Source organism: Megascapheus bottae, chromosome 25, assembly GCF_031878675.1.
Source record: "Megascapheus bottae isolate mThoBot1 chromosome 25, mThoBot2.hap1, whole genome shotgun sequence".
Lineage (NCBI taxonomy): Eukaryota > Metazoa > Chordata > Mammalia > Rodentia > Geomyidae > Megascapheus > Megascapheus bottae.
The window spans coordinates 10,211,293-10,230,038 of record NC_143533.1 but is presented as its reverse complement, the minus strand read 5'-3'; the positions used below and the strand labels follow the sequence as shown (position 1 = coordinate 10,230,038).

The window sequence follows — 18,746 nt, the reverse complement described above, 5'->3', positions numbered from 1 at the left end:
ATCCAACTTAAAAAAAAGTCTTTTCTAGTTCTATAGTCTCCATCCTTTAGAGCCACTGTTTGCAAAATGTCTCCATAGAAAATCTGCCACTTACAGTCAGCCTGATGTCTTTTCTCTAGTTTGAGCACTTAAGGCATATATTCACCAGACTCTTGAGCTGATGATTGACTTGATAGCAGAGATCACAATAGCTAGAAATATTTTTAAATGCATGAACCCTCCCAATCTACACCCTAACTCCTTTATCCCCTGTGAGAGAAAGAATCTTCAACATTGCAATTAACCTGGAAGAAATTGCAGTTGTTGAGCTTCAGGGAAAGGCCTGCTCTGAACTGTGTGAGCCTCCTGTAATGCCAATCGGCTGGGCCAGAATGCTATCGCCTCCACACGAGTAACCAGACCTGTAATTAGCCTGAGACATTAAGCAGTTCAGCAGTTATGAACAGAAGAGAATGGCCATGCCATAAACCCATCATGGGCTGTGGCTGGCTGATCAGTAGCACTTAACTCCTTCTGTTTATTTCCTTGTAAACACTCAGAGCACACACCCCCAGCTCAGGGGCACAGGAGGTCTGAAATAGAGCAACTCAGCAGCCTCTCCATCTCATCCTATCACATGCTTATTTTTCTGTGACATGCCATCAAGTCTTTGATTGCTATGAAATCCTTTCCCTTATAAAAGTCAGCCATCCCTGGATTTGGGGCTAAGTAAAAAGGTGGCCCTGGACTAGGCTTGTGTCCCTATGCTATCAAGCACAACCCCCGTCTGGGGAGAGGAGAAGAGACAGCCTAGCATGTGAAGAAAAACTACACTGGAGTCCCACTGGGCCATCTGGGGAGCCTACTCTTCTCAGAAGCATCACTTAGTAAGAGAGAGACAAACTCAGTACACTCAGGGGGAAGGAAGGGTCCAGGACACCACAGATGAGCAGGGGAGTGGTTAGACCATTCCGTGTTACCAACATACCATACATGGCCAGGTGCAAGATTATCCATGGCCTTACTACTCACCTCAGCTGCGAAGTGCTTCCCACTGATGGTGTGCTCAGAGCCATGGGGGTCACTGCGCTCTCCCCAGTGCAGATGCAGCTGCTCAGCTCTGTACTGGTGGGAGTGGAAGCCCTGGATGTACATGTCCGAGATCAAGTTCAGTCTCACTGTAGGGAGGGAAGGGACAGCTGTCAGAGTCCTGGCCAGATGAACACTGCCAAAGAGCTGTCAGGTAGGCAGTGCCTGTACAGGACACAGACAGGAAGCAGATGGCTGTAGCAAGGTGCGCTCAGAGAGATGCAGGTCAGAAACCCACTTCCCTGGCACTACCCTGGTTCATTTTTTGTTGTTATTGTTGTTTGTTTTGTTTAGTGCTGGTCTTAGGGCTTGAATTTAGGGCTTTGTGCTCTTGTTTGGCTTTTTTTGTTCAACACTGATACTCTACCATTTGAGCAATACTTACCTCTTGGCTTCTTGATGGTCAATTGGAAATAAGAGTTTCTTAGATTTATCTGTCTAGGCTGGCTTCAAACTGTAATTCTAAGACCTCAGCCTTCTGATTAGCTAACATTACAGGTATGAGCCAACAGTGCCTAGCATGAGTATTTCTTTATACACTCACCTATCACACATCTGTTTTTTTAGTTGTTCATTTTGTTTTGTTTTGTGCCTGAAGGTCATGGGCTTAAACTCAGGGCCTGGGTACAGTCCCTGAGCTCTTTTGCTTAAGGCTAGTGCTCTATCACTTTAAGCCAGAGTGCCACTTCTGGCTTTCTGTTGGTTAATTGAAGTAAGAGTCTCATAGACTTTCCTGCCTGGGCTGGCTTAGAATCTTAATCTTCAGATCTCAGACTCCTGAGTAGCCATGATTACAGGTGTGAGCCACCAGTGCCTGGCTAAGACATCTGGTTTTGAAGGTAAAACCTTTATCCCCAAGCTTGAGAACTGTATGACAACAACAAAACTGCTAGTTACAAAGCATTTCTTGTATGCCAGACCCTAACAGATCCAACCTCTGCCCTTAATCATACTTATCAGTGTGATCATTCTCCTGGATGAAAGCTTGAGTTTGTTATCCATACTCTGCTGGTGCAATGGTAGTTAAGCCATGGCGTCCATGTCGAAAGATCAGCAATTGAGCAGCATCCCTTGAAAAGCTCTTCATAACCCAGACACCATTCTTACCAATTGAGCAGCAGGCTGGGGCTTGATGCCTGCCCCATCCTGAGAGACGTGCTTTCTCTCAAACACATCTTCTAGCATCTTCCCTCTGAAAAGTGAGCCAGGCATATCTCCAAAGCCTCCCCTCTGGCTAATTCCAGATGAAAAGGGCTGGGCAGATCTCTCCCTCACCTGAATGGCCATCATTGGTCAAGTTCAACCACCTGTCAGCTGACACGTTGTAACCTTGGAACTGGAGGGGCACAAGACTGGCATCATACTGGAGGATATCACTGTGCAGGTCTATCGGGGACTGCAGGAGGCCCCCGCAGGATGGGTACTTCTTGGACCAATTCTTCTCCCCAGTCGGACCTAGAAGGAGAGATCAAGACTAAGATTTCGTCAGTTTTCCCCCAGAGGATATTTTTTTCTCCTCACATTCTCTGTGTTCAATATGATTAATCTGAGGAAAATTGTTCAAGATACAAAGACTTCTGTCTACAGAACCAAAGCCAGCAAATGCCTCAAGACCAGCTGTCATCCTCTCCACACAAAGATGATTGACTTTGGGGCACTTGCTGCCTTCAAGGAGCCAGGAATTCCTCTAGGTTTTGGACTATCAGCTTAAGCATTATCTATGCCCTGCTCATGCAAGCTGGCATTACAGTGGAGAAGAATTTAACAGATCTGCGAGGCTGTGCCAGGTCTAGAAAACTGGTATGTAGTGGTCCACGGGTCCAGGGGAGTTCCCTTCTCCACAGGGAGGCCCACAGGTGTGAATATATTGATATATTGCTATTGATATAAAATCCTGAAGACACTGATTCTTGATACCTGCATCTAAAAAGAAGAACTCAGCCTGATGGGGTTGCTTGAAAAATGTCAAATAATTATGGGAATCACACGGCCAACAGCAGGGTTTCATGTGGGAGAACGTATGGCAATACTCCCAACTAATTATTACAGTGTAATTGACAAACTGTCAGGAAGAATGGGTTTAAAAATGAAAATCCCCCCAGGCTCAAGCATCTTGCTAACTACCAGATAGCAATCGCTCTTCTGGAAATGAAAATAAACATCACATATTCAAATAAACTATCCTACTCCCACAGGGAGTAGGGAAAAATCCTTAAAGATTGTAAATCTATATTTAAAAGATTATCTCCCATGGTAATTAAATCAGATTTTCAGGCTGAGGTTTTTGTCCAGAAAAGCAAATAATCAGCAAGTCATAGCTCGTTACAGTTAGAACCACGATGTTCTGGTGGGCGCTAACAGAGCTTGGAATCCAGCTTTGCCATTTGAGGTTTATTCATCAGGATGCATGTGGGTGCTAACGAGCAAAAAGAAAAAAGGAACAGAAATATTGGAATGTGTGCTGGCTCCTTATGTATGTGTGTGTGTGTGGGGGGGGGGATTTTCAAAGCTCCAGTGCTCTGGAATCAAAGCAATTCAAATTCACCAAGATGGTGATGGACACACACACACACACACACACACACACACACACACACACACACACACACACACACACACACACACACACACACACACACACACACACACACACACACACACACACACACACACACACACACACACACACACACACACACACACACACACACACACACACACACACACACAGGAATATATCCAAAGCAGAACACCGAATAGAGTGAGACAGTTACTCCACTGGGAGCAGAACCAGAGAGCAGAGTGGTGCCATCATGATTCCTCATGATCTGAGGAGTCCATAACACAGGCTGGCAGGACTTCCCGAGGAAGGCGGCCCACAGCCCCTCCCAGTCCCATAGCCAGGGTGGCAGAAGCTGGCAGCCAGGCAACTTCCTAAGAAAATCGGAATTGATGCAGCAATGAGAAGACTTCTCCTTGCACATGTGAATAAAGGGAACCAGGTTAGGTGGACGTTCTTTTCTCAGAGTAGAAGTACAAAGGATTTCATCAAGAGGGTGTTTTCAGGTTTGGCGGGGGAGGTAGATGTAGCTCAGTGGTAGAGCATCCAAGGTGCTAGATTTGATCCCTAAGCACAACCAAAAAAGGAAAAAAGAGGAGTGACATTGATGAAGTTGCATTTTACTCATATCCTAATAAGTTAAATTGAAACCCATTTTACAACTACATAAAGACAATTTTTTAAAAAATCAAATGAAAGCTGGGGTACCTGTGGCTCGTGCTTATATTTCTAGCTACTCAGGACTCAGATTTGAGGATTGCATTCAAAGCCAGCCTGATCAGAAACATCAAGACTCTTATCGCCAATTAAACACCAAAAAAGGAGTAGAGTTGTGTCTCACGTGGTAGAGCATTAACTTTGCGCCAAAGAAATTCAGAGCTCAAGCTCTGAATTCAAGCCCCTAGATGGGCACATGAACAGAAAGAAAGAGAAAAATAAAAGAAAGGAGGAAAAATGGGGAGGAGCATTCCAGTAACTACTGAACAAGAGCTCTATGAAGACAAAGGTAGCTCATTTTCTTACTTGCAGACCCACATCCTGAGGAAAATAACACTCCTGACAAGCATTTACCTCACAGATACTCTCCTCAAAGGACAGAGAGCTTGGAAGAAGGTTATCAAGGGAATATTTTTACAGCTATGCTCATCCTAGGGCTTGAACTCAGGCCTGGACATTGTCCCTGAGCTTTTTAACTCAAGGCTGGTGTTCTATCACTTGAGTCACAGCTCTACTTCCAGCTTTTTGCTGGTTAAATGGAGGTGAAAAGTCTAACAGACTTTCCTGCCTAGGCTGGTTTTAAATCACAATTCTTACATCTCAGCCTCTTAAGTACCTGTGATTATAGGTGGGAGGCATGAATGCCCAGCTGAAATTTTTATTTTTAATTGCACCCTAAACATTATTCATTTTTTTTTGCCAGTCTTGAGACTTGAACTCAGGGCCTGGTCACTGTCCTTGGGTTTTCTCAAGGCTAGCATTCTACCACTTTAGCCACAGTACCACTTCTGGCTTTTTCTGTGTATGTGGTACCAAGGAATTGAACCCAGGGCTTCGTGCATGCTAGGCAAATACTGAACCACTAGGCCAAACTCCTGGCCCCCTAAACATTCTTTATTGGAAGTCAGAGCTATATTAGGTATTTGGGGAACAGGAAAGACTACGTATATTAAAAATAACGGTGTCTCTGTTGGTGAAAATTCCTCAGGAAATAAAAACGTTACATTAGACCAAAAAGAGTTCAGAGAACAGTATTCATCTCGAGCAGCAGCTGCCCCACCACCTGGGTGAGCAACCTGGAGCAGGTCTTATTCCCTGCTGGAGCCTCCAGGGCCTTTGGCATAAATGGAAGGGCTGGACGCTGCTCAGGAAGGTTCCTTCTGCCACCTCAGCTCTGAGATTTATAAAGATCAGGACTGAGTACCTTTGCCCTGTGCATCAGACGAGTATGGACGAGTTGAGAGTTGTCTGTGCCAAGACAGCCTCTGAGCAGGGTGATGAGGTACCCAGTGTGAACCAGCTTCAGGAAGGAGGGCATAGGGCACTGGTACTCCTGGTCTGGCCAGGCATGGATGCCACCTATTTTGTCCTAGCCGCTGTCCAGAGGAAAACAAGTGTTTTTCATTGGTCACAGGCCCTTGGGCAGAAAGAAGAACCTCCTTTTTAAAAATTTTATGTTGGTACTAGGGCTCTAACTCAAGCCCTCGCTTAAGACTCATCAGTTAATTCTTGCTCATCATGGTTGGCATTCTACCATTTGAGCCTATCTCCAATCCTGCATTTTGCTGCTTCATTGGAGATGGCATCTCAAGGATTTTCTTCTTAGAGTGGCATTGGACCAACAATCCTCCAGGTCTTAGTCTCCTGAACAATTAGAATTACAGTAGTAAGCAACTGGCATCTAATGCCTCTTCTATTCCTCCATCATCATCATCATCATCATCATCATCATCATCATCATCATTATCATCATCATTATATTTTAACAGATTTCAGCCTTATGGTGTAACCATACTGAGCTTAAGTAATTTGTCCAAAGCTAGACTGTGGCTTAGAAACAGAGTTACTTTATTTGGATCAGGAAAAGTGGGAGTGGGTCCATTTCGTTCTTTGTGTGTCTTCTCTTTCAGTCTTTATCTAGGGGATTTGGGGCATCTGTTTCCTCCTGCTCCCACACTCTTGCTGGAGGGAAGATCTATGTCTATGCTTCATCCATCCTTTATTTCGCACCACGCCTGGCCCAACAGGCCCTCACTTGCTCACTTGTTGACTGAGCCGGATCCATACACCTCTTTCCTGCTTATTCATTTCCACTGAATCAAGCATCTACTACTCTCCTCCATATTTGCTCCCCTCAAAACAGAGAAACAAATAGGATCACTTGCTTAGAATATTCCCCATAGTTTCCTAGTTAACAAGATGTGAGGACTGTTGAAAAGAAATGGGGAACTGGCTTGCAATCCTAGCTACTCAGAAGACTGAGATTTGAGGATCCCAATTTGAAGCCAGCCAAGACAAGAGAGTCCATGAGACTCTTACTCCAAAAAAAGTGGAAAGTGGAATTCAAGTGGTAGAGTGTTAGCCTTGAGCAAAAAAGGCCAGGAACAGTTCTCTAGCCCTGACTTCAAGCTCTAGGACTGGCAACAAAACAAAACAAAAACTACTGTTTGAATCAGTGTTCAAATAAAGCCCAAATAACTTGGGAGCTATCCCTGAGCTCTGCATCTCAAAGCTAGTGCTCTACTACCAGCTTTCTGGTGGTTAATTGGAGATAAGAGTCTCATGGACTTCTGTGCCCAGGCTGGCTTTGAACCAAGATCCTTAGATCTTAGCCTCCTGAGTAGCTAGGATTACAGGTGTGAGTTGCCTGCACATGGCTGTCCCTGAGCTTCTTTTGCTCAAGGCTATCACTCTACCTCTTGAGCCACAGCACCATTTTGGCCTTTTCTCTGTAGTGCCAAGAAATTGAACCCACGGCTTTATGCATGCACTCTACCACTAAGCCACATTCCCAGCCTTTGAGATACTTTTTATCTCAAGTTTTCTCTTTCATCTCTTAACACAAATAAGTTTAGTTTATAAGCATATCTATGTTCAGTCTTCTTGCCCTGGGCAAATAATTTATGCAAGTAAATGAAGGATAATTTTATTTATTTTATAGCCTGTTTACAGACATGATCTAGGGGTAAGTAAAAAAATTTATGGATTCAGCCATTTCTTATGTTTATGTACCGAGTATATATACATTATACACAGTAATAAAAGTACATCAAGTTCCTTCGGAGACCAGAAGTATGCAATTAGCCATACAGTTTGATTACTGTTTCTCACTGTGTATCCTATGAGCTCACATTAATAAAAATTTTTATGAAAATAAATATTGTTCATGACTTGAACAGGACCATACAAAATCTGAACCCAAAATAACAACAAAATGAACATTCATTGTCACTTAATTTTGACACTAGTACCCTGGGCCTTTGGAAATAGGTTCTACAGACCTGCTTCTGCCCCCTGACTTTCTTGGTGATCTTACTTTCTGAGTAGCTCCCCTGCATTTGTGTGGATGCAGAAGGCAGGTAGCTGCCTGGGACCCAGCTCCAGAGTAGCTCTTTGAGCTGACTACCAAAACAGATCAGAACTTGCCCCAACAGATAGAACCATAGTGGTAGGGTTAGCACCGTCTAGTTGTTGGCACACTTTATTTTCCTTTCTTCCTCTACCAACAGTCAAGACTTCAGTACAATAACAGCAATGGGATAATCCTTCAAAAGCTTTGGGTTAGATTGCTTTGTACAGAGATCTAACAAAAGTAAACAAGTACCTAATCTTGGCAGGTGTATTTGTATGAAAGTGATCAAAGATTATATGTCAAGTCTGAACACATTACTTATTTTTTATTTTTATTTTTTTGCCAGTCCTAGGCTTGAGCTCAGGGCCTGAGCACTGTCCTTGGACTTTCTCAAGGCTAGAGCTCTACCACTTGAGCCTCAGCACCACTTCCAGCTTTGTTTGTATGTATGCGGTACCGAGGAATCAAATCCGGGTCTTTGTGCATGCTAGACAAGCACTCTACCACTAGGCCAAACTCCTGGCCCTTTATTTTTATTTATTTATTTTTTATTGGTCATGGGGCTTGAACTCTAGGCCTGGGTGCTATCCCTGAGCTCTTCAGCTGAAGGCTACTGCCCTACCCCTTCAGCCACAACGCCACTTCTAGTTTTCTAGTGGTTAATTGGAGATGAGTCTCACAGACTATAGTGCCCAGGCTGGCTTTGAACCTCTATTCTCAGATCTCAGCTTCCTGAGTAGCTAGGATTACAGGCATGAGCTACCTCACCAGGCTATTTATTAAAAGAAATTATATCTGCGAAAAAACAAATATTCAGTTGGGCACAAGCTATACTTGTAACCAAGCTACTGGAAAAAGGCTAAGAAGGGAAGATCATGATTCAAGGACAACCTCAGTAGAAAAGGTTCTTAAAACTCTCTTCTCAACCCATATCTGCGTTTAGTGGCATACATACCAGCTTTTTTTTTTCCAGTCCTGGGGATGGAACTCAGGGCCTGGGCACTGTCCTTAGATGCTTTTTGCTCAAGGCTAGCACTCTGCCACTTGAGTCATGGCACCACTTCTGCCTTTTTCTGTGTATGTGGTTCTGAGGAATTGAACCCAGGGCTTCATGCATGCTAGACAAGCACTCTACCACTAGGCCATGCTCCCAGCCCCATATCCCAGCTTTGATGAGAAGTCTAAAATAGGTGGATCACAGTCCAGGTGTGAAGGAAGCAAGGATCTGTCAAAAGTAACCAGTGAAATATAGGGCTGTAGGTGTAGCTCAGTAGTAGTATCACACCTTCCTAACAAGTGACCCGAATTCAAACTCCAGTACCTCCAAAACAAAACACAAACCACAATTCAAAGGTTGAAAACAATCTCTATTCTCTCACTTGGACTGCTATTCACATTTGAAGCTCATTCATTCATTTCTCCAACAAATATCCAGTATGTGTCAGATACTACATATACATGGTGCTAAAGACTGTGACAAACAAAATGAATCCAGTGTCTGTCCCTGTGGCACCTACATTCCAGGAATGAGACCAACAAGAAGACTCAAGCAAACAGGTTCAACAATAACCCACAAGTATTGCCATGTGCAACCATCACTGTGAAGGAATTAAGCAAGGGCTGCGATGGGGAAAATGGAGACCGTACTTGGGGTGCAGCACTGAGGGCTCCCAGGAGAGGCACCATTAAAGTTGACATTTTAAGATGAGATGAAACCCATCATGAGCAAAGACTGAGGAATGGTATCATTCCTGGAGGCCACAGGGAGCTCCCAGGCCTGCTGCAGCAGACAGCTGGTATATTTTTGAGATATGGGACGCATTCACTCAGAAAGAACCTGGAATTCATCAAGCCTCCCTTCACCAAGGCTGGGCTCTGCTCTGTGATATGGCTCAGCAAGAATAAGAACCTGCTAAATGCAGTCCTCCATCTGTTAGAAAGGTCTTCCTTTCAGGATACCATTGCCTACCTCTGGGGGCAGGGGGTGGGGTCATCCATTAGTTCCGGACCTGTGTTTGGAACTACAGAAAACAGGGCCATTCACAGGGGAAGGTGGCCCGTGTGTTCCCTGGAATCCATCTTATACCCACACATCCTCTATTATAGAAGTTATATATGGTTTGGTTATAGATGTCATATTTTTAACAAGTAGGGCATTGGTAGGTAGCCAGGAAAGCTAAGTTCTGAGAATGAAAGTTTGAAGAAAACCTGGGTAAGAAAGTCCATTGAGACTCTTATCACCAATTAATTACAAAAAAAAGTCAGAAGTGGAGCTGCGACTTGAATGGTAGATCTCTAACCTTGAGTGGAAAAGCTAAGAGACAGTGCCCGGGCCCTGAGTTCAAACACCAGGTCTGACACAAACAACAACAAGATACATTTTAGAATATAATTTAGTTCCTGTAGTTCTCTCTGAAACTGACTAAAAGATACAGACTTCTCATCAAAATTCTTGGGGCTCACCAGTGAGCCTCTTGAGCTGGATTCTGATCAACTAAGTCCACAATCTGTTGGACTCAATTTCCTTACCCACCAAATGGAAAGATACAGCTGTAAAGACAAAGATCCCACCAGAGTCTGCCCAGTGTGTAGATTAATGATTGATGGCTGAGGTCTTCTGATGGTGTTATTTACAGAGGTCAAGGAATTGGACCGGAAAGCTTTTCTTTTGTTAATGTTACAGATGAGTCAGGCCTAGACTGGGACAGGGAGTAAGGGGTTATTCATTACCTGCAAAGCCTGAAGCTGACTGCTGTAGCTGGCCCACTCTCCCTTGAATTTATCTTACCATCAAAACGAGATTTGTTTTCTAAAGCTGCTGTAATCCACATTTTACATCAAGGTTTTTGTTTTATTTTTATTTTTTCTTTGGGGCCACCTTAGGAGGAGAAACCTGTTAGGACTTTATCAAATCCCCCAAATCACTCCAGCATCATTTCTGGCTCTGCTATAGTAGAAGGGGTCAAACAATCATCTCTCCACTACTCACCCCAAGTCCCTCCACCCTGCCATAATGTGCTCCATAATCCTCAACAATGTTGCTGGGGCTGGGGCCAGAGGGCTCCACAGTTGTTCCGATTCTGGCACTGAGGAATGGTTTTTATGGGGAGAAGGATAGATTTGTTTATTCCAGGATGCAAAGGTAAATGGATAACAACTTGTTGACCCCTGCTGCTCCATCTTGGCCACCCTCACCCTCTTGGGTTCTCATGACCTGTTACCTTAGAGTCTGTTTATGATAGAGAAGCTCCACCCACCTCCCTGGACTGCTCCTTGTGTGTGGGGGGAGGGGCGGTTAGAGGTATTTATTGGGGCTTGAACTCAGGGCCTCACGTTCTCACTTGACTTTTTCACTTAAGGTTGGTGTTCTACCACTTAAGTCACACCTCCATTTCTGGCCTTTTGGGGATCAATTGGAAATGAGAGTCTCCTAGACTTTTCTGACTGGGCTGGCTTCAAACTGCAATCCTCAAGTTGCAGCCTCCAGAGTAGCTAGGAACCATCCACACCCAGCTCATCTCTCCTTTGTATTCCATGGAGCTGCCTCATATCTCCCTGAGACACCCTCTGTCCTCCAAAGCAGGACAGAGTGCTTTCCCTACTCTGTATCCCCCAGGCCCTATGCTTTCTCTTTCTCTGAAATCCTACACTTACCTTAATAATACTTGGTCTTTTTCTCCCAATAGTCCAGTGGTTTTTAAAGTGTGGCCTCAGATAAGTATCATCACCATCATCATCATCATCATCATCATCATCATCATCATTATCATTACCACCACCATCATCATCATGGAAACACAGCATCATTAGAAATACACTCTCTGGGAAGTGAAACTGTGGGCCATCAAACTGACTCCGATGCTCAATTCAGGTAAGAAATACTGCATTCAACTGGCAGCTTGCTTTATTCATTTGGTATTTATCTAACTCCTGCAGAGCCTAGTATTCAGCAGTGTTCAGCAATTGGTTCTTGAATGAAGCAACACAAACAAGTCAGAAATGAATGAAATGACTTGTTCAAGTGTAAGAGCCTGACCCTGATAATGAAAATAAGTCTGGCCTGAGTCACCTATGCACATTCAGTGCATGCTATCTTTATTGATTTTTTTTTGGTCTATTAACCAAGGAATTGTGTTGCTACCATGCTGAGTAGACATTCTACTCTCTCTTCCTTAAACATTCATTTAAAATAAAAGGATTTCAGGCTCAGACAAGGACAAGTAACCATCTTTAAGCAGAAAAGACTCAGGATACCATCTGCTTAATGTGTAATGTTTATATAATTAGATAGAAACTTGAGGTCATTTTCATTCTATGTTGATTATGAGGAATATGGTTTTCTTTCCTATCCCTATTTTTATGGCTAATTTTCTTAATGTTTAAAGAAACTTGTGGTAGAATATACATTATTTCTTTTTTATCATGTGCATTATGCATCACTGCTAGTGGGAATGTAAAATGGTTTGGTAGTTCCTCATAAAGCTAAACACAAACATAACCATACAATCCAGTGATTCTACTGCTAGAAATATAACCCAAAAGAATCGAATCAGGGACTCGAATAACCATGGTATTTAGTTTCAGAACATTTCAATCATTCCAAAAGGAATCCCCAAACCTAGTATGTACTCAACCACTATTTTCCCTCCTTCCAGATCAGGCTGTATCAGTCACCAATCTACCTCTGTCTCCATAGAATTGCCTATTATAGGTATTTCATGCAAATAAAATCATACAGTGTTTAGTCATTTGTGACTGAGTTCATTCAGTTAACATCATGTTTATAGGATTTATTCTTACAGCATGTATCTGGACTTCATTTTTATGGTTGAATAATATTTCACTCTCTGCCTATGGGTTGGTTTGTTTATCCAATTCAAAGGATTGCATTTTATTTATTTTGACACTGGTTTAAATTGTTATTCATTTTCTTGTGTGAAATAGGGTGCTGACTGAAATAAGACATTGATGTTTTCCCCTACTTGAATTTTAGAAAATAAGCTTTGCATGAAGGCTGGAGGCAGTTGGCAGGAAAGAAGAGACTATCCAGCCTAGTTTCCAGGGAACAAGTGCCTAGGATCAATGGAGCTATTATTTGTCACACACTCCAGAGAAAACTTTAAATAACTCTGCCAATGAAGGCATATTCCATACAAAGTGACATAGCAGTGTTCTAGCCTTGAAAGGAAGCAGGTGGGAAGCAAATACCGTGGGCAGAGGCCACCTTCGTGACAGCCTCTTTCTCAGCAGAGAGCGATTTGAAAATGTCACAGGTACTTCTGGTCGTGAGTCCAGCTGTCTACCCCGCTGAGAGGAATCTGCTCTTCCCTCCTTGGCTCCCTCACCCCTTCTCTCCATCTTCTTTCTCCACACTCATCTTTGTCAAGCCTCCAGGCTGCAAGGGAGAAACCACCCTTGAGGAGCATTTCCACAGGAGGTTTGGGATGATCTGGATATCAAAATGTGGCCTTGAACTAGGACACAGGCATGAGCCACCAGTGCTCAGCTTTGTGTTCTGGTTTTCATCATGAGAAATCTCAGTTGTGGATTTTCAGTATCTATCTACGAGGCAAGTATATCCTTTTGGGCTCCTGGTCTATCCTCTCTGCATCTTGTGTGCGTCCTCTGCCTGCATCTGCACCTTCTAATCAGATCTTCCAACTCAACTAGGTTGAATTCCACACCCCTACCCTTCCACTCATACCCTGCCACACCCATACCCCATCTATTCCAGATAGATGACTCTGTCCTTCTTTATCATGCAGGCTAGACCCCCTATCGTGCTCTGCCCTGCCCATCCTTTCCTGCCTCCCTCCCTCCATCCATTCCTTGCTTTCTTCCAAAGGGTCTCACTATGTAGCCCAGGCTGGCCTCAACTTCACAATACTCCTTCCCAGCCTCCTCAATGCTGGGATTACAGGTGTGTACCCCCATACACAGCCCCCATAATTTTTTAAACTTCTCATCTTTGTTTTCAGGATACTAATTTGTCTGACTTGTTCTCCCGTTTCCCCTGCCCTTTCTCATTTCAGTGTAACATTTGTGTGTGTGCTCTCTCTCTCACACACTCTCTTTGTTTATTGTTATATCTAAATCATTGGAGAGCAAGTTACAAACATGATGCCCCTCATATTCTCAGTCTCAAAAGATCTTCCCACAGATTACCTAGTATTTATAAAGGGGGTGACAACATTAAAACAGAGAAGGCCATTGGGCATCATCTTACCCATGTGATCAAAATGGTCAGAAAGACTCACAGTCACCAGATGGGGGTGCACTGTCTGCCATTTATGGCATAAATGGCACACTCTGCCATTTGTGCCAAAGTATGTATTCTTCTATCCGTGTGTGTTATGTGTGTATGTGTTCTGTGGGGCTTGAACTCGGGGCCTGGGAATTGTTCCCTTGAGCTCTTTTGCTCAAGGCTAGCTCTCTGCCACTTTGAGCCACAGCATCATTTTCAGTTTTCTGGTGGTTACTTGGAGATAAGAGTCTCATAGTCATTCCTTTCTGGGCTAGCCTTGAATTATGATCCTCAAATCTCAGCCTCCTCAGTAGCTAGGATTCAGGTGTGAGCCATCAGCTGTCAACTTTGTGTTCTAGTTTTCCTCATGAGAAATCTCAGCTAACCTCTGTGGGGGAAACCTCCTCCTCCTCCTTTTCTTCCTTTCTTTTTCTCTTTCTTTCTTTCTTCTTCTTATTTTTTTTTTTTGCCAGTCCTGGGGCTTGAACTCAGGGCCTGGGCACAATCCCTGAGCTTCTTTTGCTCAAGGCTATCACTTGAGCCACAGTGTCCCTTCTGGCTTTTTCTGTTTATGTGGTACTGAGGAATCAAACCCAGGGCTTCATGCATATTAGGCAAGCACTCTACCACTAAGCCACATTCCTAGCCTATGGAGAGATCTTCTGTAAAAAGTCTAACAGGCTTCAGAAATGTTCAAGGAATGAATGATCCAAAGACACACCGCAAATAAGTGTAGGTGTTCTGGATTGAGCTCTGGATCAGGGAAAAGAAATGCTCTCAGGAGAATGTCAAGTTTGACTGAAACCTTACCTCCATCTCTTCCCCACCAGCATAGCTCCTGCCCAGCACTAGAAGGCTCCACACTGACTCGCCCATTGGCCCCCAATCCCCCAGATCCCCCTCCAGCCTTTCACTCTTCATACCAAGCCCATCAGATTCACACATCTCTTACTAAAAGTTTCCTTTCCATAATTTTCTCTTTTGGCTTTTTGAGGCTTCTAGGTAAATCTTAAAGTCCACAAGACTGTCACAATCCCCCCACAACCATCTGTCTAACTCTGAAGCCTAGTTGCAAGCTAAATAGGCTGTTAGTGGGACATGGTTTCACAGGTACTGAGAAAAGACATGAGATTCCTGGGTCAGAGACTTAGGGCAATAGCCTCAAACTCACAGTCTTACTCCTCAGCCTCCTCACTGCTGAGATTACAGGTATGCACCCCTGTACACAGCCTCCCTCACCGAAGAAAAACCCAGCTGGAGATAAAATGCAGTGAGAGCCATAGCCACCCTCCTTATGCAATCCATTTGGATCACTGAGGAAGTCTCCAGCTTTTAAAGGGAGCAGCTAGAAAACCTGCCCAACACTTGCCCCGCCTCCAGGAAGATTGCCTTTATTAGAACGAGTCTGTTCTCTGCCTTGCAGGGAGCTATAATCTCTATCTTTCCAGAAGATCTGCTATATAGAATCCTCCAAAAGAAACTGACTCCTTCCCCACAGTTGTCCTCACAGTAGGCTACTGCTCTTCCATGCCACAGTGGTCTCAGTGGGCCACATAATCATGTACTGTATCTCTGAGCCACATGCTCTGTTCCTGCACCACATGTTCTCCCTGGGCCATGTGCTCTGTGCTTTTCTCCCTGCGTCACGTGCTCTAGCTAGGCCGAGTGCTCTCTTTCTGCATCATGTGTTCTCCCGACACCTCGTGTTCTCCCAGCACTACAAACTTTCCCTGCACTACGTGCTCTTACTGGCACAAATTGCTATACCAGTGCTTTGCCAGCCTGCTTTTGCCGGGGCCTCTGTTGCTTTTGACAGGATACCATCTCTAAATCACATACTAAGTAGGCACAAAGACATTCCCATTCCTCCACCCACCTGTCTTTCAAGATGAACTCTGCTGGCAGCACCCTGGCCCCTGCACTGAGGTACTGTGTCCCCTCTATGTTCCATCACACTAGGATAACCCTATCAAAGCATTTAGTTCTCAGGTCTGCTCACCCCTCAACTCATGGGAGGTCAGGCAGTAACTGATGCCTGATAACCAGACCTCACAGGGAGGCGTGATTGTTGCCCTCGGGAGAATTGAAAATGAGAGGTTTCTTCTTGGGTTTCCAGAGCATCCTTGAGTTTCGAGAGTATCTTCTTGAGTTTCCATTTGAGGTTGTAACTGCCTAGTGCCATGCTTAAAGACAATTTTTTAAATATTCAAAACCAAAAAATGAGTATCAGGAAAGATAAACAGGTCCTGTCATGTCTGGGGTCTGGTTACTAATGGGGAAAGGAGGGCAAATGCTGGGCATCTTTCTTGGTTAGGTTTGGCTAACATTTTCTGCCAAAGGTCAGAGCCTAAGTATTATGAGCTTTGCAGGGAGTCCAGTGTGTGCTATTAGCCAGCTCTGCTATTGCCACAGGGACAGTGTAAGCAAGTGAACATGCCAGTCCTAGAAGAGGAAACCACCCAACCAGTGGGCTGGATTTATACCATTACACAGCAGTTATTGGTGATTTCGATTTGCATAACAACCCTGTGACAAAGGGACTCTGTACTCGAGTAACAATGAAGTAACTGGGCATAGAAATTGAATAACACCCAACGTCACATTGCCATTAAACATGGAGGCTGAGCTGAAACCATGTGTGCTCTCATTCCCCACCACAGCAGCCCCTCAACACACTTGATGCACATCTGGGCAGAGGTGGCAATTAGGAGGTAGAGAGAGGGCTGACCTGGAGATGAGGCCTGGGGGTTGGTCCAGAGTAATTGAGGGATCTGTAACTTGGGAAATGTGCCCAGTGTCTAGGGAGTCAAGAAATAAGGAGAAGTGGGATCTGATGCAAGGGTAGAGTTTGAAGTAAAGCAAAGGGACTGGCCCCTAGACCTGGACCTGATTTTGCCCATATGCTTCATTTAGCAATTTCGTAATGAGCCCTTTCTGAGGGCTAACCTACAGCACTCTTGTTGGCTTTTAAAACTATTTTCTGTTTTCCCTTATAGTAAAATACTAGCTTTTCAATATGTGTTTGTTTCTTACATAGAGTCTCATTATGTGGCTCAGGATGGTCTTGAACTTGCTATGTAGCCCAGCTTCAGTCTCCCAAGGGTAGGATGGTTCTTCTCAGTGTTGCCAGCATTCTCCCAGCCTACCCGTCTCCTTTCCATGGTGGTGTGAAGGACAAGGGTCCCTCAAGAGCAAGGGTCAAGAGTTTTGAAACCACTCAACGAAGCTGTGACTAGTTCCTACGAGCTGGGTGAGTGTGGGCATGTTTCTTCCAGTCTCTGAGCTTCTCTTACACAGTGGGGCCGGCCACAGCTCTCACAAGGCAGCACTGAGACATCCATGTCAGCACTAGGAGCAGCATGTAGACAGCATGGACACTCAGAACACTGGTTCCTGGCCTTTCTGAGCAGAACAGCCTTGAGTTTCCACTCTCAAACAAGGCTCCCTGAGTGTCTCCTCTTACTTCTAATGAGATACACATGGTGACAAGGCATCTCCTTTCAGATTGGCTTCTCCTCTAAAATCCTACATCCTACATCAAGTGTCACCTCCTCCTTGCTACCTTCTCTGAACTACATGGCCCTTATTTATCCACAGATATTCCTGAACATCTGCCCCTGGCCCAGGGGCAGCCCCTGAAGGAAGAGGCCACCCCACAGGCGGTGAAGTCAGCCCCCTACTTTTCTGACTAATTCAAGAGTACAAATGGCCCCTTCCCACTTTGCCTGCAGCAAAGTCCAGCTCAAAAACTGACCCTGAGCCAGGTGTCAGTGACTCATGCCTGTCATCCTAGCTACTCAGGAGACTGAGATCTGAGCCAGATCTGCAGTGTGAAGCCAGCCCAGGCAGTAAAGTCCCTGAGACTCTTATCTCTAATATCAGAAAAGGCTGGAAGTAGTGCTGTGGATAGAGCACTAGCCTTGACAGAAAGCGCTCAGGCACCGCTCCCAGGCCCTGAGTACAAGCCCTAGGACAGACACAAAAACAGAAACAAAACCCTGCCACTGAGGGAAAGCATGGTCTCTTGAAGGTCATGAAGTAAGCCCTTCAGTGAAATACCAGGAAGCCCTAAACTGGGTAAAAGCATGACATCCAGCTCCTGCAGTTCTTGGTTGTTTTCCAGAGGATAAACTTGTTTTCTGACCAGACAGCCACACACCCTTAAGAGACCAAAGTCTTCCCCTCCATCTTTGACACAAAGAGGTTATCCTGAGTGTCCAGTTCTTCAAGAACTGCCAACGGGAAGCTCAGAAGAGACTCTTTAAAACTTTGCCTAAGGCTCTTTTTCCTCTTTTTCTCTTTCTCCTTCCCCTCTGTCTCTGTATGTACACTTCCATCCTGCAGTTCACTTTCCCCACAATAAACTCTTTTTTACTTGGAAAAAAAACAAAAAACAACTTTGCCTAAGGCCAAATGGGGTGGTGCATGCGTGTGATCCCAGAATTTGGAAGGCTGAGACTGGAGGACAATGAGCTGGAGGCAAGCCTGAGCTACATAGTAAAACCAGAACATCTCCTCCCCTCAAAAGAAAAAAAAAAAAAGATTTTGCCTGGGAACAACGCCAAGCAGTGTCACCTAGAAACACATATGTGCACAGCTCAGAAATCTGCAAAGGCTGAGTTAATTGTGTAGGAGACAGAGGCGTGGATGTGTGTGGGAAGAGACAGAGCTATGAGTATAGGTCACAAGTGCACCGAGGTGGGCATGCCAGCCACCCTCCCTCCCAGCTGGCTCTTGTCCCCCCAGACTGCTGCTCCCTACTCCTCACCACAGAGACTCTGCTTATTCATCCCCAAGCCTGTAGG

General features: G+C 44.6%; 1 protein-coding gene and 1 long non-coding RNA gene across 5 annotated transcripts in view; one reads left to right on the top strand and one right to left on the bottom strand.

Moving 5' to 3' along the window:
• Positions 1-18,746, top strand: part of LOC150046375 (uncharacterized) — an 84,691-nt gene that overhangs the window by 23,569 nt on the left and 42,376 nt on the right. The window contains exon 2 of the long non-coding RNA XR_016539666.1: positions 11,384-11,568. This is a non-coding gene — a long non-coding RNA (uncharacterized LOC150046375). The remainder of the gene's footprint in view (positions 1-11,383; positions 11,569-18,746) is intronic.
• The window catches only part of Ca12 (carbonic anhydrase 12), a 59,004-nt gene that overhangs the window by 25,081 nt on the left and 15,177 nt on the right, over positions 1-18,746 (bottom strand). For all 4 annotated transcript variants that reach the window (XM_090358233.1, XM_090358231.1, XM_090358232.1 and 1 more), the window contains exons 3-4: positions 2,344-2,523; positions 1,012-1,157 (exon numbers count right to left, since the gene is read on the bottom strand). In XM_090358233.1, the coding sequence (XP_090214359.1) occupies positions 1,012-1,157; positions 2,344-2,523 (326 nt within the window). The remainder of the gene's footprint in view (positions 1-1,011; positions 1,158-2,343; positions 2,524-18,746) is intronic.